The sequence below is a fragment of the Ictalurus furcatus genome, chromosome 17 (genome assembly GCF_023375685.1).
Source record: "Ictalurus furcatus strain D&B chromosome 17, Billie_1.0, whole genome shotgun sequence".
Taxonomy (NCBI): domain Eukaryota; kingdom Metazoa; phylum Chordata; class Actinopteri; order Siluriformes; family Ictaluridae; genus Ictalurus; species Ictalurus furcatus.
In genome coordinates this window covers 17422575-17449739 of record NC_071271.1, presented here as the reverse complement: position 1 = coordinate 17449739, position 27165 = coordinate 17422575, and the positions used below count along the sequence as shown (strand labels likewise).

Below are 27165 nucleotides of genomic sequence, written 5' to 3'. Positions count from 1 at the left end.
ACTACAATACACCAACGCGTAGTACGCACTTTCTGAGCGTACGACATATAGAACTCCGGAGGAAGAGTAGAAAGTACGTAAACCGAACGCCCGGGTTTTACACCGGAAGTGAAATTGTGTAGTTTCTGTTTTTCCGTTGGTTTAAAATCTCACGGATAAATCATATTCACGGTTACGTTTATGAAATGTAGCTTAGATTTAATATAAATAAAATAGCGTTTAAAATTGCAAACTTATAAAACATGGAGCTTTTTATTGTAATTTGATTTTTTAAAAAAGTTTTATATTATATAATATATTACATTACATTACATTACATAATATATTATATTTTTCTGATTGATTGAACTTTGGTTGGTTTTTCTCACATAGTTGAGATGTTTATTTAAATTAAAAAAGAAAAATCTACTGATGATGTGGAGGAAAACAATAAACACACACACACACACACACACATATATATATATATATATATATATATATATATATATATATATATATATATATCTGTGTGTGAAGCTATACCTTGATTATTATTTTTATGCTGTTTATTTACTGGTTGTGGGTATTTGAAATGGAATTAAATACACTTTAATTTATTTTCACTGTACAAGTTTGGGGAAATAAAATTAAACCACTTTCTGTTTTTGATCCAGCTAATGAAAGTTGTTACATAAGAACATAAAAATAGACAGTGTAAAACATGACACTGGGAAGAGGAATTATGCATAAAGAATTATGTACATATGTGCATATACATTTTGAACATGGACGAACTAGATTTGCACACAGGAATACACAAAGTCTGTAAAATACCTTGGATATGTGTTGAATTGAGCTATATATGATGTAAATATACAGGAAAAGTATTAGGTACATATGAAGCTTGACAATGTGGTGTGTGTGGTTAGCGTTACTGTCGGTATTGTGTGTAAGTAATGTGGAATCAGAGTTGGAGGTTTCAGTGTAATAACTGTGTGTAGGGAGTGCAGGGTTATTGGTGGGCTGCATGATTCACCCGAGGATCACCTATTGTGTAGACACTGTTATATAATACCTAATTGTATTTTGTGATTACATAAACCAATATTCTAGGAACATCAGCACCATCTGGATGTAAGCCTGGCTCACAGATTACAAACACTAAACAGAGATTTTCCCCTGAGCTTCCAATCAAATAATCATCATGACTCCCATTCAAGGCTACTGCACATTTTTTCCTGTGGAAAATGTACTGAAGCCAGTAAAGGATGCGGAATAGGACTGTGGAAATACAATGGCAGTACATTTTTGTGTCCTTCTCCTTTTTTATGCTAAAAATAGGCATTCAGGAAGATTCACTTACTCAGCTCTGACAGCCACTGCTGTGCTGTTGTGCATGCACCAATGCTATGATGTTTAGTAACTGTGTTTTGCCCTTCATCCGTCATCAGTTGATACAACTTCACTCCTCGATTTCCCTGCAGCTGGCGTCTTTCCAAACAGGATGCCGTTCCCTTAAGTGTTCATGATACTGTGGCAACAAAATTAGATACTTCTAATTATATTTAGATATTTTATTCACTTATCCAACAGATGTACTATAAATGACATCTGATAGATGTGTAGGTCTTATTTAGGTCTGTGTGCTGTGAACTACATGATGTTTAGTCAGGCACTAGGCTACGTACAATATATCAGACACATTTTGCACCACACAATATACAGTGCTGTGAAAAAAGTTATTTCTTCTGTTTTTGTGTATCTCATACTAAATTGTTTCAGAAATTAAAACAAAATCTAAGATAAAACAAACCCAACCTGAGTAGACACCAAATACAATTTTTAAATGATAATGTTATTTACTGAAGCAAAAAAAAGTTATCCAATACCAACTGGGCCTGTGTGAAAATGTATTTGCCCCCATAGTTACTAATTCCCCAAATCTATGAAGCTACATTCATAATGGGGTTCAGTTGGACTAGACACAACCAGGCCTGATTACTGCAAACCATGTTCAATCAAATCAACACTTAAATAGAACTTTTTCAACAACATGAAGTTGGTTAAAAGGTCTTACCCGGTAACACACTATGCCAAAACTGAAAAAAATTCCAGAAATGATGAAGGAGAAGGTGATTGAAATACATCAGATTGGGAAGGGTTACAAGACTATTTAAAATTCTCTGTGACTCCAAAGAATCACAGTGAGAGCCATTATCTCCAAATGGAAAAACTCGGCACAGTAGTAAACCTTCCAAGAAGTGGCCGACCTTCCAAAATTCCTCCAAGAGCACAGCAACAACTCATCCAGGAAGTCACAAAAAAGCCAACGACAACATCAAAGGACATAAAGGCCTCTCTTGCATCAATAAAGGTCACTGTTCATGACTCCACTATCAGAAAGACACTGGGCAAAAATGGCATCCGCGGAAGAGTGGTGAGGTGAAAACCACTGCTAACCCAGAAGAACATTAAGGCTCATCTGAATTTTGTCAAAACACACCGTGATGATCCTCAAACCTTTTGGGAGAATGTTTTGTGGACTGATGAGTCGAAAGTGGGACTGTTTGGAAGACAGGAGTCCCATTACATCTACCATAAACTAAAAACAGAACTCCACAGATAGAACATCACACTGATGGTCAAGCATGGTGGTGGAAGTGTGATGGTGTGGGGATGCTTTACTGCTTCATGGCCTGGGCAACTCACAAATTGAGGGAAACATGAATCCAGGAGAATGTCGGGTCTTCATTCCTTACGTTGAAACTCAAGCGCAACTGGATTATGCAGCAAGACAACGATCCAAAGCATAGGAGTAAATCCCAGTCTTAGAAGTAAGTGAAAGACTGATCTCCAGTTATCAGAAGTGTTTAGGTGCACTTATTGCTACTAAAGGTGGCACAACCAGATTTTAATTTTAAGGGGGCAATTAGTTTTTCACATTGGTGATAGGCGTTGGATAACTTTTTTTTTCTTCAATAAAAAATAATTAATAAAAACTGTATTGTGTGTTTGCACAGGTTGCCTTTGTTTTATGTTGTATTTCATGTGTAGATCTAAAACCATTTAGTATGAGATATACACAAAATCAGAAGAAATCCGGCTGGGGCTAATACTTTTTCACAGCACTGTAGAATGCTATTTATGGCTAAATGTACTATGTTATTTTTATTTCTGGGAAACAAACAGGAAGAGAAATTTGTCACAATTGGGGCCTAACTGAAAGAAATGATGATGTAGAAGGGGAAAATGAGGTACAGCAAACTGATGTGGTTATCTTATCCATCCATCCATCCATTTTCTGTACTGCTTATCCTACACAGGGACGCAGGGAGACTGGAGCCTATCCCAGGCGACTTGGCGCACAAGGTGAGGGACACCCTGGACGGGGTGCCAACCCATCACACACACATTCGAACACTACGGATGATTTGGAAATGCCAATCGGCACATGTCTGTAAAGTGGGGAAGGAAAGCAGAGTACTCAGAGGAAACCCCTGAAGCATGGGTCAGAACTTGCAAACTCTGCACACACAGGGTGGAGGCGGTAATCGAACCCCTAACCCTGGAGGTGCGAGGCAAACATGCTAACCATAAAGCCACTGCGCCCCCTGGTTATCTTATGTGGGATTGTTTTTTTTTGCAGTTGCAGAATAATTTAATATCTGTGTTATGTAAAAGCTGCCCTGACTTTTAGAAGGAAGGATTGCTTGATGTGATATCAGTGTGTGTGGTTGGATTAGGCATGTGAAAGGAAAAAGAGTGGGAGGGGAAAGGGCAGGAAGCACACCCACTACGCTGTTTCCTGCAAAAGATACGCTGTCTTTGACGTGTGACCTGTCATTTCAACAGATGGGATTTTTTTGGTCTTCCGTTTCACTTGCGAGAACTATTAAAAAATGTTGCCTTGAGAAACTGAAATCCCTAGATCAGCTGCTGAACAGTCAGTACTTCTATTCATAACTTCATAAGTATGAGCTGATTAAATGAAGTTACGTATCGTATGAGTGTATGAATGAACAGAGCCCCAGCTTCCAACCTGATCCAATAAAAGAAATCAAAAGTTGTAACGTGTCTTTTTTCAAACATTGCGTATTAAATATCATACTGACATTATCGGTATTTCTGTCAAGTCTTTCTCTGGCACTGAGGGCCACCATAGCTGCTGTTTCCTGTTGATGCCCAGGAATCATGAATGTCTCAGCTATGTCACAGGTCATAGGATGTGTGTCTGTCATTTCCTCTTTTAATGTGGTTATATTTTACTGACACACCTATTGCTGACAATAATAGGTACCACCATGCACAACACCCCCCCCCCACACACACAGACACAAACATGGACCTAACTATTTGATATTCCAGCACTTACTCCCCTATTTTCATAAACATTTTGAATGCATTCTAACTCCAACTCAAAAAGTTTTAGGATACAACGTCTTTCCAGTGCATCTGTTAGATTATTTTTCAAATATAATATCTATTATATTTTGTGGCTTAGTGGTTAGTTCATTTGCCCCGCACCTCCAGGGATGGGGGTTCAGATCCTGCCTCTGCCTGGACGCACAGGGCTTGCATGTTCTCCCTCTGTTTTGGGGGTTTCCTTCATGTACTCCGGTTTCCTCCAAAGTCATGGATTGTAGGCTGATTAGCATTTCAAAATTGTCCGTAGTGTGTGAATGACTGTGTGTGTGATTGTGCACTGCTATGGATTGGCACCTCATCCAGGGTGTCCCCTGCCTTGTGCCCCACGTTCCCTGGACCAGGCTCCAGGCTCCCCCACGACCCTGTGTAAGATAAGCGGTACAGTAAATGGATGGCTGTATGGATGGATAGATAGATGGATTTAGCTATTTATTTAATGGAAAGTCTCTACTGATATGTCATAAGACACTAACTGGGGTTTCAAATTCTCTAGACGTCACAGTATGTATAATTTATCAATGTTTGGATGAATATAATAAGAGGAGGCTAATCGCTTGTGCTGGGTGTGACATGTTGCTCAGGAACAAACAGGAATGTCTGTGTCAATAGCCTGCCAGAGTCAGGTTGGAGGTCAGCAGGGATGTTTATTTGAAAACATTTACACCCCACTGTCACAAAAGTTCTTGACCACAATATCTTATCTACCTATCCTTTCCTTCTTCCCGTTGCCTTAAAACAGTAACCGGTTGTCATGAGCGAAAGCAACATTCTGTATACCGATTTTTCTCAGAATTGGTTTGGAGTCCTCCGTGAAGCAGGGGGTCTGTCATTTTAATTTTTTTTTACATTTAGCTACTTGAAGGAAAACAGTCTCCATTATCAAAGTTATCATAGTTATTATCGAGTTATATTTATTTATTTGTTTGTTTGACTGATCCCTTTAATTGAACAAATTGAATCCAAACCTCAATAACTCAAAAACAAATAATGTCTTTGAGCTAATGGGTTCTGTCCCAGACTGCAAAAAATAATTGCATTCCATAACAAAAAACTCCCCCACACATATAGGTTTAAAAAGCTGCACAGTATATAAGGGAAACAAAGTGCCTTCCTCTGGTGTTTAATCTGGGAATGTTGAGGACAGGATGCTGGAGCCTGGAGGAAGCCCTGGCGGCAAACCTACGGTGTCCAAAGCAGCTCAGCCAGCAGGAACATTAATTATATTGCAGGGCTGGCTTCGGAAAGAGTCTCGGACATCCCACCATATCGCTCGCCTCGCCTTATATAGAGGAAGTTCTCAGTAGCTCTCTCACTGCTCCAGGTGACCCTACAACACTGTATCTCTCTCACATTTGCTTTCACTTCTACACTGTATGAAGTTAACGAAGCTGGCTTTAGAAAAGAGTTTTGTACTCTGTTTACCACAATCTCCTGCATCCACAGAGGAGTATCAGTGGCGTGTGTGACGGAGAGTTACACACAGAGACAGACAGCATGATGGAGCTGAAGATTCAGCTGGTTCCAACGGGAGAGATCATCCTGTCTCCTGGGAAGAATGGAGAGAGCTACTGTAACTGCTGCGCCAAGGTAGAAGCATTATGTTATTTCTTTTAAAGACTCATATATATATATATATATATATATATATATATATATATATATATATATATATATATATATATATATATATATATATATATATATATATATATATATATATATGTGTGTGTGTGTGTGTGTGTGTGTGTGTGTGTGTGTGTGTGTGTGTGTGTACACATATAAAGGAGTTTGATAATACCAGACAAGGTATTCAACTAGGTTGTTGTTGATGTGCTTGCTCTTGCTCTGCTCCTGTGGTAATCAATATGAACAACACTAGAATTTTCCACATCAGGGACTAGAGTTTAATTTCTGACGTCTGGGATATCAATTATAACCTATCACCTGTTCACCCAGCTCCCTGTATACAATCTTCAAGACATTAACAAAAGAGTACATTCATTGCCATAATTCAATCATGCATGTGCTGTAATGAACATCTTTGTCTTTCATGTGTTCAATCTGACCTCAAACTCACTTTAGAAAAGCGTTTGGTATTAGAATATGTTAGCAATGAGGCAGTAAGATTTCTGAAAACTGGGTTGCCAGTTGTTCATGTAATTAGAAAAATACAATCTGTGCAACAAAATATTTAAAGCAAACCTAATAATTTTTATATGTTTATATTTTGTATATGTATTATTCAGCTTACTCAAGGCTGAATTCCCTTCTCGCTGAATTTTCCTACACTAATGTAGCTGGAAAAATGTGTTGAAATGCACATTAAGATTTTTTGTCCCTCACCTACTGTACCTAACATTTTGTATTAACGTCATAATTTCTAAATAAACCAGACGATGAATTTTGATATTAGCACCCAGTCCTACTTTCTCCTATTGTTTTAAATGTACGATGTCAATTAAAATGACTAGATTCTTCAATTATTGGTAATGAAATTGTTTCTGGGGTTTGGTGGCATTGTGGATTTATAAATAAAATGCATGTAAGATAAGATTAATTTGACTGATAAGGGGGGGAAAAAACATCTGAGAAACATTTTGAAAAGATCAAAACAGTAGACAAGTGAAAATGGGGGGAAAATCATGATATACTTTTCTATAGATTGTGTATATAGTTGCTTTATTATATAATGTATATTTATATAGTTATTATACAGTTTGCAGCATTAGGTGAGGCAGCAAGTATATTACTGTAGCATCAAGGTGAACACAATAATCAAAGGTCTCATTAATTATTCATTTACATGTAGTGGTATCTGGAATGCAACATAGCTGAGATTATATTTTGTGTAAACAGACATTCTGGAGCTGAATGCTTTTCCCGAAATTCCTCTAAGGTCACATCAACCTGTGTGTGTGTATGTGTGTGTGTGTGTGTGTGTGTGTGTGTGTGTGTGTGTATGGCATCGGCTTAAGAAAGAAGGTAATCTACTTTTTGAGCTATTATTGAGCTATCAAGACTGGAACAATTGCTGTAATGTCCATTTACACTCGAACCGGTGACAGGAGACAGGTACACACCCTGAAGTACTGCCTGTCTGTCCAACTTTGCCTTGTCAACAGGATACAACCTTTCCTCCTTGTTTGGCTCTCCTATTCGAAGCTGCCGAATGAGCCTGAGTAAGGCAGTTAATATGGCTCTTACTCACTGGATTAATCACCCAGCATGGACTTTAGAGCATCTGAGGTCACCAATGCAACAGTTATTTGTTTTAATGTTTAGGAGGAGGATTAAGTTACATAGTATGACAGTGAAGCAGCAAATAATAATAATAATAATAATAATAATAATAATAATAATAATCCTCCTTCTACTACTACTACTGATAATAAAAGAAAGCTTCATGCATGTACTTTATGCATATGCAGGTGTTGGGACTTTAGTGCTTTTACTAACACAGCCTATGCAATAAGTATATTATACTATTAGATAGTATATTATATTTATTAGATACAATTTGCAGCTATACTCACTGGCCTTTTTTTCAGATAAACATACATTATATGTCACTTTGTAGCTATAAAATGATTCTCATCTGTAGCCCATCTGTTGCTATGCAGAACTTGTCAGTCGACAATTTACCCTGTGAAGGTGCCTAATAGACAAAAGCAAATATATACAACTCTGTGCACAATATGAGAACTCTGAACTGCAGGTACCACTGTGTACTTATCTGGCAAGGGAATACACAGCGAATAAATAGTCTATTCATAGTATTATAGTCCCATCCAGGGTACATTCCCGCCTCATGCTCAGTGTTCCCAGGATAGGTTCCAGAACACCACAGCCCTGACCAGAACAAAACAATGGATAATGAATAAAGAAGTATCATAATTTAAACCCACTGATAAGTGGCAAATAACTTTCACCTTTCATTCTTAAGCCAGTTTGGAATGATATATGCAGTTCATATGTGTCCTATAAGTAATTTAGCAGATATGCTGATTATTATGGGGCGGTATGGGTGCTCAGCATCGCTGCCTCATAGCTTCAGGCTCTCTGGTTTGATCTTGAGCTTGGAGTATTGTCTGTACAGTGTTTTACATGTTCTCCATGTATCCATGTGGGTTTTTTCTGGGTTCTCCAGTTTTCTCCCACCTACCAAAAACATGCCAGTTGGTGGACTGGCTACACTAAAATGTCCTTGGTGTAAATGACTGTGAATGTGTGTGTGTGTGTGTGTGTGTGTGTGTGTGTGTGTGTATGGTGCTCTGTGATGGACTGGCATCCAATCCAGGGTGCATTCACACCTCACACCCTGTGTTACTGGGATAGTAGTCTTCAGATCCACCATGATTATGACCAGGATTAAGCAGTTACTGAGGATGAGTAATGTTAATGAATGACTGTATCTATGAATGAATGCAATGGCTTAGTGGTTAGCACATTTGCCTCGCGCCTCCAGGGTTGGAGGTTCGAATCCCGCCTCCGCCCTGTCTACGTGGAGTTCACATGTTCTCCCCATGCTTCATGGATTGGCACCTGCCTTGTGCCCTGAGTCCCCCGGGATACGCTCCAGGCTCACGGTGACACGGTGTATCATAAAGGTACAGAAAATGGATGGATAGATGAATGAATGAGCTTACAGAATGTGACTTGTACAATTACAGTTGTGTGTATGGGGGGGGGGGGACATACAGTTAATGAATATGTAATAAGGGGGTAAAACCTGAGGCATGTCAGCAGTTAAGAACTGGTATGGCCTGTTGTACAGGTATTGGAAAAATGCAATTTATGTGTCTTTCTCACACGTCCACTGTATGAAAGCATCTTACTTCATCAAATCTACCCTCTATAATAAACACCCTAACACCTACAGTAGCCTGTATGCGCCATGTTCACGATTTATGTACAGTGTGTTTTATGAATGTACGACTTAGATGCAATACCACTGATCATCACTAGATGGCAGGGTAAATCAAATTTACTGCAGAAGCAACGCCTAGACTAGGTCAAGTCTTTCATCTCCTCTATGTACTCAAAAGAAAGGGGAAAAATCATTTATTTACACTAAACAAAGCCTTCAACGCTCAATACCTTTTCACCTGTTCATTTTACGGACATTTTTAGCTTTGACTACATACGCTACTACAGTAAAAACTACTAGACTTATATCTATAAAAGCATGCTATGCTAAAAACAAACGACTCTTCATAAGCAGGTAACCTAAAAGCTTAGGAATTTAGCGTCACTGGGGTTTAGGTATATTACGTTCGCCCAGAAGCTGACTATACATACATACACACACACACACACACACACACACACACACGTATACACTTTAGTCGTGGGTTTGGCTGTGTGAACTTCCTGTCGCTTAGGTGTGAAGTTGAAGGGGTGGGGTAGCCGGTCTATTTATCTCATAACATTTCTCCATTCAAAGCTCAGCTCGTTTCTCCACTACAGCTCACTCAGGTTAAGGAGCGGCTTCTCATTTCCTTTTCTTCACACTGAATGAGCACTGGACCAGAACCCTGACCGTCTGCTCTGGCTTTAGCGTTAAAAGAGAAAATCGCTAACATATGTCTGACAGTCTACATTCGGAGTAAACCCAGGTTAGAGCTTAAACCTTTTAAAACGCTACAGAGAAGAAGAAGAAGAAGAAGAAGAAGAAGAAGAAGAAGAAACAGCACCGACACCGTTAACGGAAATTCACATCATTTTCTTCTTCACGCGTTTGAACTTCTCTTGAATGAAAACAATGTTATAAAGTGACCCTGACTCTGGAGAAACGCTTTAACGAACGATTCCGGCTTTGAGTTTAAGGTAAGAGAACCTCAAAAGCTTTACTTGAGCTTAAAGCATAAACATCCAAACAAACAAACACCAAAACCTTCAAGTAAATAACTTAATCCTGAGTGTCTTGTGTGAGAGAAATTTCATTCGGTTTGACACGCTGTTAGTTTACAGAAATATATATATATATATATATATTTAAACATTGCTCGACCTTGAACGTTAGGCTGTAATTATCCATAAGCGTGCGCTTGTTTAAACCAGAGAAATCTGCCTGTTTAGTTTAAAACAGCGCGCGTGCGCGCAGCTCGACCGGGTTTTGTAAGTTTTTAACACGTGCATGAGTCGTGAGACTAAGTGCACGTGGTGTCGTTCAGTTTCTTAGGTCGTTTATTTAGTCAGAGATTGCGTGTGACAACACTTACACTTAGAAATCTGCTATGGAAAAAGAGAAGAAAAAAAAATGCACACCAGTGGGTAGTAGAGAAGCTGGTACCTCCCAGCCCCACGTGTACTCCCTCAGCCCCTGAGATGATCCATCCCCTGATCCTCCTGCAATCATCAGGCTTGTATTACAGACAGTCTCAGAGGTGTGAGTTTTCCTTACACATTGTTTTCACTGCCCGAGAAATAGGATGTGGCTTGTCATTATGCTGAGAGTTGGAGAAGGTTAAAAGTAGGTCATGTCCTTGAGTGTCCTCTCACAAGCTTTCATTGCTGCCATCTGTCAAGTTTTAGAGAGGTGGGATGGGGGGAGGCAGATTTCACAAAGAAAAAGAAAAGAGGTGTTGAGCAATATGTTGGCGGACATTCTGCTGTCGGTGTTGCATGAACAAATCAGACATGTTGGTTCAGTTCTTTGGCGCTAAGTCCAGGTTTGTGAGTTAATAAGCAGTAATAACCCTCCCACCCTTTCAAAGATAGAAATACAATCAGTATGAGGTTTTATTTTTGACGTTCACGTCGGATTATTTGCTGTTAACAAGGTTTTTTTTTTTTTTTTTTTGTGGAACCAAGTGCAACAGCATACACACAAACATACACAAGGATGGTATGATGATGACGCAAGGCTGGGGCTGATTTCTTTCTACCCTAGACTGTAGATTCATGCAGGCTATCAGTCATATCAGGCATTTAGTTCAATTCTTCCTCGATTTGATCTTCCTATTTTTTTTAGCCAGCTCTGTAGACGTATCCATAACATGTCAGTATTTATGTCAGTCTGGCGCTTGAGCTTTCGCTACAGATAGATGGCTGCAATGGCAAAGAGCACACGCCGCTGCTTCTTCATCTCTTATGATATGATGCATATATATATACACACAGGTGAATTTTTATATCCAATCACTCTCTACGGCAAGAAAGCTAGTTTGTTGTCAAAAGTGGAATTCTAGTTGCACCACTCACTGATAGATGTTACTATGGCAACCAGGAGTAGGAATGTCTACTGGCGTCTTCATAGTACAGCGACTGGCAACTTGCAGAGATAAAATCGCTGTATGTGTGAACGTACGAACTGTCACTGCCTCAGGGTGGTGATGTCATTCAATATTTGCACTGGAGCTGAAAATATTGATTTCATATTGGTATACTTTTCCATAGCAAAGCTGCTAGACCAGGCATGTAAACTATAACTATTTAACATGCTTTCCATTCTGTGGGATCGGTTCTTGGACTGAGACTCCTTGCTCTTTTTTTTTTTTTTTGAAGAGCAGCAGGACTTTGGGCCTAATGTTTTTTCCAGCTGTCCATGGAACCTCCCATCTCAGAGCGCTGTGTCAGCAGAAAACTGTGTTCTCTAGCAGCAGGAACCTGTGCTCAGTGCCAGACATACTCGGCTAATGGTGTCTCAAGTGCTGAACTTCTTGTGTAGTCTGTATGGTTATCTTCTAATCACTTGGTGATCATCAGATGTTTACAAAATGTATCTGTTGTGAGTCAGAGTTTCCCAACTTAATTGAGACAAGTGATGAGGCGCATTCAGGGCAAGGACCAGTGACACGGATTGTGGAGGAAATCTTGTCCTCTAGAGTCAGCTGTCAACGTATTGCTGGCCCTGGAGAGAGGAGGGGATACACCTACTTCAAAAACCCACAGTGCAGGAAGTACCAAGGTCTGGCCCAAAGCCCTGCCAAGGAAGGGTTTTTACACTTCACAAACTCTTTAAGTTTAGCTCTGCCAACACTTACCAGAATTCCCGTGTCTTGAGGTTATTCATTTGTAATAGCTGAAGTACAGAGGGTGTAGTGGTTCTCATGACTTACAGTTTGATGTCTTGGTTTTCAGAAGAACAGAAAGGGCAATGGACCGTGGACGTTTCCTGGGTAAACGCACGCAATTTGAAATCTGTGTTCTAAACTGAAAGAGTGGGGGAGGGAGAGAAACACACAGAATGAGCAACCCTTAGAAAGAGAAAACTCAGTATATGGACTCTGGTGTAAGGGGAATAAGTAAAAGTCTTGGCACGTCATTAGGTCATTGTTGGGTCTGCAGCTTCTCTCGATTTAGCTGTGGCTTTTCCACTCAAAGTTTCTCAGCGCTGAAGCGCACCGCCCTTGGATTTAATTCAGTTCCATATCAGGAAGAAAAAATATAGGCACTACAGCTTTAATTGCCACTTCACAGCTCTTGGATCCGTTAACCTGGTTCTTGTTGAATTCTCCATAATTGTCTGTGAGCTTGGTCTTGCCTCATTTGTTTTTTTTTTTTAAGTGGCAGCTTTCATAGCTTACACGTGCATTCAAATTTACCTGCATATAGAAGTCAAATGTGCTGACTTGGCAGTTCCTGAAGGCTTAAGATCCTGGTACACTCTCAGGGCGTGCATGCGCACACACATACACGCGCACACACACACACACATGAACACGCACAAACTGTGCCGATTAATCCTGTGGCGCAAGTTGATATTTAATCCTCTAACACATTACATCACATGTAATGACGGACAAGAACGGACAGAGCTGTCGAAGGAGATGAAGGACCGGGAGCAGGAAATACTTGCTAGAGACTAGTTAATGTGGGAAATGTGACAGTGTTATCTGAAAAAGTCGTTGGAGTCATATATTTTTTTACAGCCAACTCCATTGTTATTCAAACAAGCACAGTAGCATTGTCTTTTCTTAATAGAAAAGAATTTCAACTTTGTTCCAATATGCTTTTGCTCATGAGTCTGTGCTCATTAGGGATGGGTGATATCTTATCGTTTGCGATATACCGGTAGAAATTCTCCCCACAATAAGAATTAGTCTTCCCACGATAATAACAATAAAGCCTAGTTGATGACGTGTTTGTGTGCGACGGTCTGCGACCCATTCGCAGCTCACGTGCAGAGCGAAAACATGTACGGCGGAAGGCAGACGTGAAGCTGAGGAGGAGTTTATCGCTAAACGAGGAGCTATCTTTACAATCTGGAACTGGTTTGGTTACAGAAAATCAGTTTTACATTTAGATCAATGTTTGTGTTTCTGAGGCTCTCAAGATCACAGCTATCACTTGTAGCAAAAAACAGTGGTGAATGGTACTATATTTATATAGTCACTGATATCGTTATCGCAATAAATACCAGAAAATATTGTGAGTCCATATCGCCCATCCCTAGTGGTCATTTAGCGAAACTAAATCTCATGATATATAATGAGTATCATGAGAACATCAAGTGTTAAGCGCCTACTTTATGAGGCTACTTTAACATTTTTGTTTTTCCTGAAATGATAAAAGCTATCAAAGCGAAGACTGCATCCTAATGACAAAAATAATAATTTCCTGTCATGAAAAAAGTATGTGTGGTCTCCTTTTCACTTTGGAAGAATATTACTTAGTACATATCTGGTCCATACAGGATTTCGTGGAGGTTTTTTTTGTGATTGTTGCAGCCAAAAATGCTAGATTTTGCTGCTGAATTTAATTTTTTTTTTTTAATGGTGTTTTTTTTTTTCTTCTTTTTTTTTTTCTTGCAGAAAACTGTTAGAAAGCCCCTTGAATTTGTGAACTTGCAATTGCAAAAATTGTTTTGCACGGCCTTCCTCAGTGATGTTTGTTAGTAAATGAGGCCTTTTAGATGTACTCATGTTCGACGCACATTAATCGAAGAGGGCTTTGAATGCGCATTGCGATGACGTCACATGATGGGTGTTGGCCCAAATCTGTGGAAAATCTATGCTAATTTTGAAAAATTGCAAGCTCCTCTGAATATTGCGGAGACCTGGAGATTATGAAATCCTGGAAGGACCGATATCTATCCTTAGCTTCACCAGAACCTTATTTGACAATATATCACTAGTGGTGTAGTGTAATGAATTATTATTGAGCCATTAACTTGGAGTCACTGTGTTTCAGCTCATCAACGCCACACGGATGATACGGAAGGTAGGTTAGTGTAGTAGAGAATCGGTCTCCCTCCTGTTATTTCGTCCTCATCCTGGTGACCTGGTGGTATGTGGTAGACGTTTCTGTATTGACAGCAGACACACAGAAATACCCGGTATGCAGTACAACCACATAGAACACCTAGTAAATGTAGTAAATGTATTGTTGAGACTGTGTGCATGTGTTTCTGCTTGGCTTTATGCATGGATATGAATACAGTATTTACATGCATCCCATTTAGAAGTAATGTTCATGAAGCTGGTTTTTATTGCATCAAAGCTGCTTTGCAAACACATGATTGTCTGGAAAAACACTATCTCTTGCACACATGCTCAGGCTCACACATCCCAATTCTGTGTTAAAAATTAACCAGGTTTATTCTACCGCTCCGATAAGCCACTTGGTGTGGCTTGGAACACAGGAAGTGTGATGTGAGGGGGAAAAATGTGATTATACAGTCACTGTCCGCTTTATTAGGAACACCTGTACAAGTGCACATTTATGCAGCTATCTAATCAGCCAATAATGTGGCAGCACAATTTAAAAACAAATAAATCATGCAGATACAGGTCAAGAGCTTCAGGTCTTAAAACTGGACAGCTGAAGACTGGAAAATGACCAGGTGATTGATTTTTTTTTTGCCCCCTAATTTTCAACTGTCCAGTTTGAGTGAGTGTGTGTTCATGATGGCCTCAGATTCTTGTTCTCAGCTGACAGGAGTGGAAACTGATGTGGTCTTCTGCAGGTGTAGCTCATCCACCTCATAGTTTGATGTGTTGTGCATGCTGAGATGCTTTTCTGCTCACCACGGTTGTAAAGAGTGATTATTTGAGTTACTATATCCTTCCTGGCAGCTCGAACCAATCTGCCTATTTTCCTCTGACCTCTTTCATCAACAAGGCATTTCCACCCACAGAACTGTCGCTCGCCCAGTGTTTTTTACTGTGTTTTTTTTTTTTTTTTTTTACTCTAGAGACTGTTGTGTGTGAAAATCCCAGGAGATCAGCAGTTTATGAAAATCTCAACCAGCCCATCTGGTTCAAACATCCATTTCACTGTTAACGTCACACGTTTTTTCTTCATTCTGATCTTTGATGTGAATATTAACTGAAGGACTTGACCTGTATCTGAATGATTATTATTATTATTTTTTTTTGCATTGCGCTGCTGCCACCTGATTGGCTGATTAGGTAACTGCATGAATGTACAGGTGTTCCTAGTAAAGTGGATGCTGAGTGTATACCTGCCTATATTTGAACAAGTTTTAGCTAGTTTTCTAGAATGTTAGGCAAACATTGTTATAAGATGACAAATGAACTTCTTTACCTCCCGAACTAATTAGCCAGCTCACCACTACCCATAATCTAGCAAAGGCCTGCAGTGTTGAAGGTTGAACATGTAATCAGTTACTGAATAATTTTTTTTCAACGTACTCACATTTAAATACCTATCCATTTATAGCTTAAAAAGTCTTGCAGAAATCCTGTCAGGGTAGCAAGTGAAAGCTAACCATGCTGAAAAATTTGACAATCTGCCAAACACAGGTCAAGTTGGTCAAACTGGTATGTTAATTTCCAGTTTCACTATTACTTGTCTTATATTTTAAAAATGTCTTACTGTTGTGGTTTTTTTTTTTTGAACAGTGAAAGAACAATGTTTCACAATATAGCAGTTATTTAAAAACTGTTTCATTTCTACAAGCACTTACCAGCTGCCCAAGATGGTACCAGTTTAACCAGTTCAGAGTGTGTTTGCACAGCTGCTAGTTGGTCAGACCGAGCTGGATGTTTCAGTAGGGAAGCTCTGAATTGAACTGAAGTGTGTATAACTATTTAATCTCCAACTTGCCATCTGCAGAAATCAACAAAAACATCCGGCAAGCACGAACATTGCTTCACTCAGTGAAACTTTTACTAAAGTAGGTAGCTGCCAGATATTAGCACCCTCCCCATTTCACTGAGATAGGTTAGCACATACTTGACTTTTTTTTTTTTGCCCCAGAGTTTGTCCGTCCATCCATCCATCCATCTTCTATACCGCTTAATCCTTTTCAGGGTCACGGGGAAACCTGAAGCCTATCCCAGGGAGCATCGGGCACGAGGCGGGGTACACCCTGGACAGGGTGCCAATCCCAGAGTTTGTAAAAAAGAGAAAGCTTTTAATCATGTATCATAGTAAACAGTGAGGAAAAAGCGGATCTTCAACGTTTACTCAAGTAATTTTCTTGTGGGTTATTTTTACCCGAGTCATTTCGCACTAATGTTTCATTACTTTATATTTAGTTAAGTATGATTATTAAGTGGGGCACACGGTGGCTTAGTGGTTAGCATGTTCGCCTCACATCGGGGGTTTGATTCCCGCTGCTTCCCTGTGTGTGCGGAGTTTGCATGTTCTCCCCGTGCTGCGGGGGTTTCCTCCGGGTACTCTGGTTTCCTCCCCCAGTCCAAAGACGTGCATGGTAGGTCTAGAGTGTCCGTAGTGTATGAATGGGTGTGTGAATGTGTATGTGATTGTGCCCTGCGATGGATTGCCACCCTGTCCAGGGTGTACCCCGCCTCGTGCTCGATACTCCCTGGGATAGGCTCCAGGTTTCCCTGTGACCCTGAAAAGGATAAGCAGTATAGAAGATGGATGGATGGATGATGATTAAGTACTTTATATGAAGTTGCTCAAGTTATACCTGAGCTCATTTTCAGAGAGAAAATACTTTCTTTCTTTTCCTTTTTTTTTTTAAGAGAAACCCTGCTGAACCTGTTTGATGTAGCCTGTTATGATCCTGTTATGATCTTGTGCTACAGAGTTTGTGGCGTTTCTTGAAATTGCTGATCAACCCATAACATATTGATGATATGTTATGAATGATAGGGGTGCAGGATAAGAAAGAAAGACTATATAATGTAAGATTTAGGCCTTTTACATTTGAAATGTCTGATAAAATAAAGGGGAAAATGTGAGTTTCAGGAATGCTATTGCATGCAAACTGATTGAAATGATATCAGTACCCAGATAATGGTGGTATGTGCACAGCGGAGTTCTGGCATGTTTAGCTTTGTATGTTCCTGTCAGGATGCCTATAGGACCTCACTGTAGTGCTTGTGCTGGCCTCCTAGTTTATGGTCATGTCTCACAAGATTATCATGTTAACATTTAAGGGTTGTATTGCAAAGCAATTGTGAATGTAATATTTTTGTGAGAAGCTTAGAGAATGGAGCAGATGCTCATCATATCTACCAGAATATTTCCTCCTCACCCATAGGAACGCTGGTATCCCGTATTTATGGATGCAATGTGTGGAATGGCAGGGCATGATGATTGTCATGATTTCATAAGCTCTGTCTGTCTGCTAACCAACTGGGAGTAATTCCAAATGACCCACCACTGACATGCAGCTGTGTGGAGTAATAATAGCCGTTGTCAGAGCTCTCTGCAGATATATTGTATTCACTTCTCCCCTTGACTATGGTTTGGCTGTTGTGGCTAAGGAAATGTTGTAATGCTGACATACCATCGTTGTTGTAATATGACTTGTGTGTCAGACCTTCAATGCATTCTATTGTCAAAGATAATCCCTGTTTTTGTCTGTTAGTATTTCATGGAATTAAATGTTCCCATGGTTTGCAATAGGAATCACTCGACCTATTCCTCAGTGGCACAGATGCAAACGGTCTGAATATTTAGTCTAATTATAAAGCTTTAAGATCAGGCTCACATTTACAAATTGTATACAGTATACATTGTCGAGGTTGCCTGACTAGCGCTTACCTTTGCCTTGACCTTGCGTATTTCCTAACACACAGGGGGCACTCCGGTTTCCTCCGGGTACTCCGGTTTCCTCCCCCAGTCTAAAGACATGCGTTGTAGGCTAATTGGCATTTCCAAATTGTCCATAGTGTGTGAATGTGTGTGAGCCTGTCCTGGGTGTCCAGGCTCCCCCCAACCCTGTGTAGGATAAACGGTATGGAAGATGGATGGATAGATGGATGGATTTTGCGACACTTAGTGTTTGATAGGTAGCATTGCAGCTTGAGCTCGGGTTACTGTCTGTCTAGTTTCTCATGTTCTTCCAGTGTATGTTTGGGTTTCCACTGGGTTCTATGACTTCCTCCCACTTCCCAGAAACATGCCAATAGGATGATTGGTGACTCTAAATTTCCCCAAGGTATGAATGAGAGGGTGTGTGTGTGTGGCAATGGACTGGCATTTCATTCAAGGTGTGTTCCTTGCTTTGGAATAGGCTTGTTCCTGGGATAGTCTCTGGATCCACCATGACTCTGACTAGGATAAAGCAGTTACTGAAGATGAATCAAGCAGTTGTCTTAAGAATTCGTCTTCATTTGCATGTGCAGCAAGCTCACCAAACCATTTAACTAAAGACAACTAATAAAGCAATTTATCTTACTATGTAAGCAGCATAACATGCTGTGTTTGAAAATGCAGCCCAGTTGTTGCAGATCTGTAAAGACAGATCTCTAAGCCGGTCTTAAACATCTAGCATCTAAACGCCAGTTTAAACTATGAACAGTAAAGCCTGCAGAGAACATTGCAGTTGCTGTTTCATCTGAGTCCACCCACTTTGGACCCAAAAGATACTGTAGCAGAGATGATAAACATACGCAACAATCTGGCTGTAGTTCTTTGACTCCAGCTTTCTAAAAAGTTTGGCTTCTGTCGCAGATCCTCTCTTGAGAGGCCTTTTTTTGGTGTAAATTATTTAGCTGAAAGTAGCTGCTCTATCTGCTCAGCATTAACTTGGACCAGCACTGGAACTCTTGTGGGAACCCCCTGCCCCGCTCCAAACAGCATGACCTGCCCTTATAAGGCTCTGTGAATATTCTAAGCACTGGGAGGAGGAGATCGAGGCCACACCAATTCCAGTCAAGCGGCCCTCTAACTTCCAGGGCTGGGATTTCTAACTGGTATGTGACTGATATAGCCAGGCTGTGCCATGCCCACAGAGCAAAGCACTGCCTGAAGGGAGTGGCTGTAGGGCACAGGGCCCTGGGGATGAGTGGAATGTTAAGAGTTCCTGTACCTGTCCCATCTTGTCCAAATTTACCAAGTTTGTTGCATTCATTTTGATTGAGGTATATGGCGTTATATTACTGCCAAATGGGATAGTATTGTGAAAACTGTGTTTGAAATAATGAGAACATTTGGAGACTCTTGCAGTTTGTTTAGAAAGTGGTGAGAGTAGCTGGCTATTTTTACACAATTACAGACTGTATCTAGGTTACATAAGGGACACATTTGCATAGTCAATGACACAATCAATATACAGTGCCAGCGAGTGCAGCTCCAGTGACGTAGGACTTGTGAACGAACCTGCAGCTAACTCAAAATGTCGAGCGAAAAGAAGGATGAGAAAAAGGAAAGCTTTTTACAACAGCAATACAAAAACTCTCCATGACCATGTGTTCATTTTTCTGGATGTTTTGTTTCAACCATAGAAGAGCTTATTGCTAGACCATTTGACTATTCTTTAACTGTTGCACCTTAAATGTGGTATTATGGATTGAACTTAACCCTACCCATTTTCTGCATCTGTCTGCAGTCCCCTCCCCCTCCACTGGCAGCTGAGATGTATGTTTATATCTGCAGGCTAGTGTACCTCCTCCCACTAGATTCCAACTCTGCTTATGTGGAGGAATGGTGCATATGTTTATGGAACACGTAAGGAAGTGCCAGTTAAGCCAAAGTGCTAGGTAAGTGGAAAAACTAGCACTGTTGGAGATGTGCATCCCTGTGAGTGTGTTGGTTGGGAGCATTGTGTATTCAGGCTTTTCAAACACTGAAAATAGTTAATGATTTGATGGGCTGGTTTGAAGAGATCTCTTCCTGCCCCAGCCAACATAGCAGTGCACGCAGAGCATTTTGACGAGAGGGGAAGTGTGTTGCTTCAGCGTCATACTTGCATTAGCATGCTATGAAAGGTATGACTCGCAAAATCCTGAGGTGATGGGTATGATTTTCAGAAACTGGGAGGGTTTCGTGTAAATCTATCTGCTCACATTGAGAAATGATGATTGAAGACTTTTTCCTGACCTATTACCACATAGTGTGCGAGCCCTGGGTGGGGCAGAATTTAGTTCCTCTCTTCTCATCACTTGTTGCATTCTCTCATCTCTTTTTCTCACTTTCTCAGCTGTCAGTTTTCCACCCATATGGTACACATTGACATCACAGCTAGCAGTTTTTTTGCACGTCCCTATTTTCTTTACACCTCCTTTTGCATATATCTGTCTATATATCTCTAAATGATAACTTCCTGAATTGACAGGCAACATGATTGACAAGTAAGTAGTAGAGTTCTGATTCGTTAATTGTTGGTGGTGCAACGATATCTGTGTTTTCTCCACTTTTTTAAACCTGGGGCATGAAGAGACTGGAGTTTTTCCTCTGAATAGACAGTTTATTGAATATGCTGCAAAACCTTTTTTTTTTTTTTTTTGCCAAAAACGATACTGTCCCGACTTGCTCCTACCTCAGCTTCTGATCTACTCTGCCATAAAATTTCTCTCTTGCTGTTCCATCTCTTCTCTTCCCATTTTACCTCCTCCTCCCTGTCATTCTTTTTCCCAGCCCTTTTTGGTCCATGATCTTTGTGGCTTTCTAACACTTTCTCGCCCAGGGCTGTGACACATCAGTAAACAAAGAGAGACTCTTTCAGCTGGAGTTTGCCCTGACACCAAATTCTCAGAGATTGTTAGAGAGAGGAGAGATTGGACTGTGGCAGCAACAGGCCAGTCAGCTGTGCGTCACCAGGAGGGAGAAGCCCAAGTTTATTATTGTTCTACTCTCTGCTGTAGGATTGTGTATTTACACTGGAGCAGGACAAAGCGGAGGTGAGACGCATGCTTCAAATTACAGCCAGTTAAACCACTGCTGTACCATCCTCAGGACTGACTCTTGTGTATTGCTTCACTTCTTCCCATAAATCTTGTGGGGTTTTAAGGAAAAATGCAAGCGTATGCAGTTTTTAGCTCTCTAGAATTGTTTCCTGGCTCTTACTCTGTCACTCAGTCATCTGTGCAATGGTTTCTACAAATAGATTTGTCTTGGTGCTGCAGTATAAATAGCTCAGAAAGAAGAGGCGGGAGGGAGAAGAAGGGAAAGAGGCGGAGACAAAGAGGGAGGAAAGAAGGAGATGTGTAATCTATAGAGAGCGAATATTTTCACCCTACACGGCAAAATCCCCAGTGGAGCATTAATAGCTGGACACCAATGTACAGTGTAAGTGTTAATTCCACGCTATAGATTTTCCTGCTATGCAGCATCTGAATTAGAGCCTCTCTCCGCTTTATCGTAACGTGAGGAGATGAGTTTCCAATACATGAGGCCAGTGCAGGGTTAAAATAAGTTTTATGTAGCACTGAAAAAAGTAGGTCCATTTGGTGCTGCACGGGTTGCAGATGGTTGTCATGAGCTGGAAAGAGTTTGCATGTCTGCCGCAGAGCTTAATCATTTGCACTCCATCTTCATATTGATCAGGGGTTTTTTTTTTTGTTTTTACTTTTGCATATTAGTTTGGTTAATGGTTACCAAACTTTGGCATCTCATGTTGAATTTTTGCCATTCTGTCTATGCAAAGCATGTTTCTAGGGGTGGGGATCTCTAAAGAATTTGGTTTTAATTCAGTTTGTGATTATATAAATGAGCAGCATATTTTTTTTCCCTCTGTATGGCCACTGGCTGATTTTAAAATGTAACAATCCATCCCTTATTAAAAAAAAAACAAAACAAAAAAAAGCTAGGTCTACTGTAGTTAGTGTTTATTTCTCAGCAGAAATATCTGATACTGAGATTTTGGAATGTCAAAAAGCATTTATGTATAATCCTAATTAATCAGGTTGAACGGGTTCCCAGTTCAGTCCTGAGCTTGGGTTACTGTCTGTGGAGTTTGACATATTCTCCCTGTGCCTGTGTGGCTTTCCTCAAGGTTCTCCGGTATCTAAGATAAATTGCCCTGTGATGGACTGACATTCCATCCAGGTGTATTTCCACCACATAGCCAGTGTTTTCCCAGTATAGGCTCTGGGCCCAACATGACTCTGTCCAGTATAAAGCAGTTACTGAAGATGGTTGAATGAATAAAAGTTTGATTATGATCACTGTCATGCATCAATGCAGGCTCTTTCAAGAGTGCAATACGATGAATAAAAAAAGTATTCACATAAGGAATGACAATGATGATACACAAGGGAAACAACCAATCACAAAACAGGGGTGGAGATAGGAGAGAAACCAAAACCAATCACACATGGCAAAGAAAACAGTCATGTCAACCCAAAAGTGTGCTGTCGTGCCCACAAACACTCCCTCCCAGCGGTCCTGCCCCTCGTGCAAAATATCCGCTCATGACCCAAGGCAGACATTGTCTGTAGCATTGGAGTGGGCTCCTAGTGTCCCTGTCACTATACTGACATACCACAGGGTGAACACTCCCTGCTGGTTTCAATAATACTCCTTCCAGCAGCAACCTTAATTTTACCCAGGAGGTCTCCCATCCAGGTACTGGCCAGGCTCAACCCTGCTTAGCTTCAGTGGGAAACCAGGTGAGAACTGCAGGGAGATAAGGCTCTCATGGGAGGCCTTGTCGTTGGCCTCTGGTGTGAACAGGACTTGGGAGGCCATGTTGTCGGCCTCTAGTAGGAGCAGGACTTGGGAGGCCATGTTGTCGGCCTCTAGTAGGAGCAGGACTTGGGAGGCCTCATTGTCGGCCTCAAACTGGAGCTTGGTCTCACTTCGTTGTTCTCGGGCTGGAGCTCTGGAGGTGAGGCCACCACGTTGGTCTCAGGCTGGAGCTCTGGAGGTCGCTACATTGACCTCTGGTTTGAGCTCTGCAGGTATGGAGACCGCACTGTTGGCCTCTGGCTCCACCTTGTAGTACATGGTGAACAGCCCCGTGGATTTGGCCATCACGTTGGCCGTCTCCAAAAAAACTTTGTAAATCAAAGCTAGAGTCTGCTTTCACATAGATCACCTTCACACACAAATTTGGCCACGCTACCTAGACCAAAGTTACCTGTGGAGATCAGGATCTCCGCCCGTTGGTGAGCTGAGACGACAAACCCAGACAACATGAACTCCAGCAACGGATTCTCTAATGGCTTAACGTGTATAATGGGTATAACAGGCTCCCAATATACAGCTGGCACTGTAGGAAGAATCCCTTTAGGGGGCTTTCAGTGCCGGCTCACTATACATTGGAACACTGATAACTCAATTTCCAGCAACAAGATTACATACTTGTGTTGTAAAACATCACCAAAAATTAAAAACGTAAAAATATTTACATATGTCATAAATTTGTTAGCTTAATTGCATTCATTTCTGTCATGATACTTCAAGCAGAATCGTAGGCTAGATAGTGGTTAAAAAAAATCATAACACTTAAATCATTAGACTCAAACAAACCGTATATATATATATATATATATATATATATATATATATATATATATATATATATATATATATATATATATATGATGTAATATACAATCTATACATATATAGAATGTCAAGTAAAGTTAAAAATCGCTAACATAAGTAATCGTTAACCCCCCCCCCTTTTAGCTGAAAGGCTTCAGAAAACATGACATCATTTCCGGTAAGGGATCATATTGAGCACTGATTCTCCCTGGTTATTGTGGTGCATTGTGGGATCTTTTAGGGAGTGAACCTTCCACTGCTCTGGAAGGATTTTGCGATTGAGACAGCCCTTAAAATGGCCACCTCCCTGATCAGTGCCCTGACTACTGAACTAGGGAGCTGGTTGAGACATAACCTGTGTAGTGCTACGTGTGTAGTAAAAGTACTACGGTGGTGCTATTTGAAATAGCAGTTTTATCTTTTTTGCTGCAGGCCAAGAAGGCTTCAGAAGGAGGGAGGAGGAGGAAGGGGAAGAGGAGGAGGCAGGCAGTGAGATGCTTTTGGGATAAATGAGCTAGTAAGACAGGAAGTGAGCTATGAGCGGCAGAAGTGAGCAGGAGAGTGTGAGTTTAAAATAGAGTGAGGATGAGGGGGGACAAAGTTCCGGTTTGTGATTTCCCACAGATGTTGCACCATGTGACTGTTCTCAGGAGACATGTGAGTGTTCATTCTGCCTGTGGAGACGTGGCCCAGGATAGTCTCAGTGCTGAAGATCTTCTCATCGCCCAGACAGTCTAGTCCACGTCACTGGCACTAAGCCGTATTTAAGAGCAGGAGGCACAGAGAGACAGGTCAGGGTTTTATGTGACACTCCTTTTTCTGTTTACTTATCCTATCTTTAGACAGACCTTGGCAATAAGCTTGTTTGGGCTTTGTCCCGTATCCAAGTACTGTTAGGTAGCTTTGTGGCAGGTGCTCAAAGGGCAGGAGCGGCTCATCAGTGAAAGAGATATGACCAGTGAGCATTGAATAAAGACACGAGCACCAATAAGAGGCTGCCTTCTAGACAATGTCTGTTTGTTTATTCTGTGCCATTGACAACTGTGATAATGGGCAAAAAAAAAAAAAGATGGACGTACAACACATCATAAACCTGTACCCAGGGTAATGTTTGAACATGTGTTGCATTGGGGTGTGTGTAGATAAGTAAACGTAGGGAGGTGGTTGAGTATTGTCTCTGTGCTGCCGTGAGATCTGATTTAGCTGATTTTTGAGATCTGATTCCTCCCTGCACTTTTTTCTAATGCTTACATTACTAGTGAAAGAAACAGAAACTCACACCGTCTGGAAAACATTACATAGATTCCTACAGGTGGGGGCTCTGCTTCAGAGAGAGAGAGAGAGAGAGAGAGAGAGAGATAGATAGAGGGGGGGGCAAGGGAGGATTTATTACAACATATAGCTGAAATAGCTGAGGCTCAGAAACACCTTGACATTGACTGATTGAGTGACAATGTTGCTCTACATCTTTGGCAGAATAAAAATGTTAGAAGCAAGAAAGTGTTCACTCATTATTGGTTTGATTTGTAATTATTGGATTGTTTTGTCCATTAGATGGCAATATTCTACTGAAGAGGGCAATGGAGGTGACCTTGATTATGGCGTGTGTGTATGTGTGTTGGGGAGAGGGTGTGCTTTATTTTTTAATACAGAAGATGCAGATTTTATTTGCAAAACTATAGCAGCCAAAAGATTTCCCTTCGGTTACAGAGGTTAAAACAGGATTAGGGTTACGGGTAAGAGTAAGCATACCATTTAGATGAGGATGATAAAACCAGTGTTTGTGTTTGGGCGTGTAATTATCTGTTTGTGAATCAAATGTCCTCCTTGATTGGAACGTAGGAATGGAAACTTTTCACTGGTCCCTATAAAGAAAAGATGCAGCTTATTATTTTTTTTAAAAAAAGAAAAGAAAGAAAATAGGTAAATGATGTCACTTTGTTTACTCAGGTTAAGGTTAGGAGTGGGTGTAGGGATAAAATGACGAAGCCACTGTAATGCACACGTCAGTGGGAGTAGCTCATAAAGATAGGATAATCCACCTGTTGCTTATAAACACACAATTTGGTTTTACTGTGTTGTGCAGGGTAAGAACGGAGAAACAACAGTGTGCCCCTTTAATGTGGTCTCCACAAGGTAGAATTCGATTGATGAAAAATTTGATAATGCATGATTTATGATCAGTTCTCCTGGCATTCCTCCATTTATTCTCTCTCTCTCTCTCTGTGTGTGCACACTGATTGATCATTGTTCAGCTTTGTCAATGATTTGCATTGCACAGGAGATATTTCAGTTCAGGCCATTTTCTTCATTCACGTATCCTCTGTCTGCATCTTATTTATCTTTATATCCTGTTTGTGTCAGAGTCTATCAAACAGATCTTGCCTTTTATGGCTGTAAATCAAACAGACTTCTTTATTGAACTGTGCCATAAAATGGATCAAACTTGGCGCTAAGACTTTAGGTGCACTGCAGAGCAAAGTTCCATCAAAATAACTGATTATACTTTTAATGAATATGGCCAGGAGGGTCTGGTTTAAATAACTGGGCAAAGTCCTGCTGTCTTACAAAGATTTCAAAAGAATCTCATTTCTGGCCTTCACATCAGATTATTTGCTGTTAACAAATATCTTAAAATGGATTATTTTGGACTTGTGTGGAAACGAGCGCAACCGTACCGCCAGTGGTCTTATACAGAGTGCTATGAAGAAGCGAAGCTGAGGCTGATTTCTTTCTAGCCCAGACTGTAGATTCAGTGACGGTCATACATCCATCCATCCATTTTCCATAACACAGCTTGTACTACACAGGGTTTCAGGGGACTCAGGGCACAAGGCAGGGGACCTCCTGGACAGGGTGTCAACCCATTGCAGCGCACAATCTCTCACCCATTCACACACTACAGACAATTTGGAAATGCCAACGCAGGTCTTTGGGCTAGGGGAAGAAAGCGGAGTACCCAGAGAAGCACGGGGAGAACATGCAAACTCCACACACACAGGGCAAAGGCGGGATTCAAACCCCCAACCCTGGAGGTGCGAGGCATACCTGCTAACCACTAAGCCACACAGACTGACACGCCCCTTATATTTACAGCTGCCTCTCTGCCTTAAAGTGTATATATGCAATAGTTTATACACAAGCTAATAATTTAGTCACTAC

General features: G+C 40.7%; 1 protein-coding gene across 4 annotated transcripts in view; it reads left to right on the top strand.

Moving 5' to 3' along the window:
* Window positions 1-5532: 5532 nt before the first annotated feature.
* Window positions 5533-27165, top strand: part of myo1cb (myosin Ic, paralog b) — a 56595-nt gene continuing 34962 nt past the window's right edge. Inside the window, exons 1-2 of one of the 4 annotated variants that reach the window (XM_053646474.1) lie at window positions 5533-5728; window positions 5851-5994. In XM_053646474.1, the coding sequence (XP_053502449.1) occupies window positions 5902-5994 (93 nt within the window). In that variant the 5' untranslated portion in view covers window positions 5533-5728; window positions 5851-5901. Of the gene's footprint in view, window positions 5729-5850; window positions 5995-9738; window positions 10234-18912; window positions 21414-21495; window positions 21802-27165 lie in introns of those variants that run through there. The other 3 variants (XM_053646477.1, XM_053646478.1, XM_053646476.1) reach the window with 3 other exon arrangements.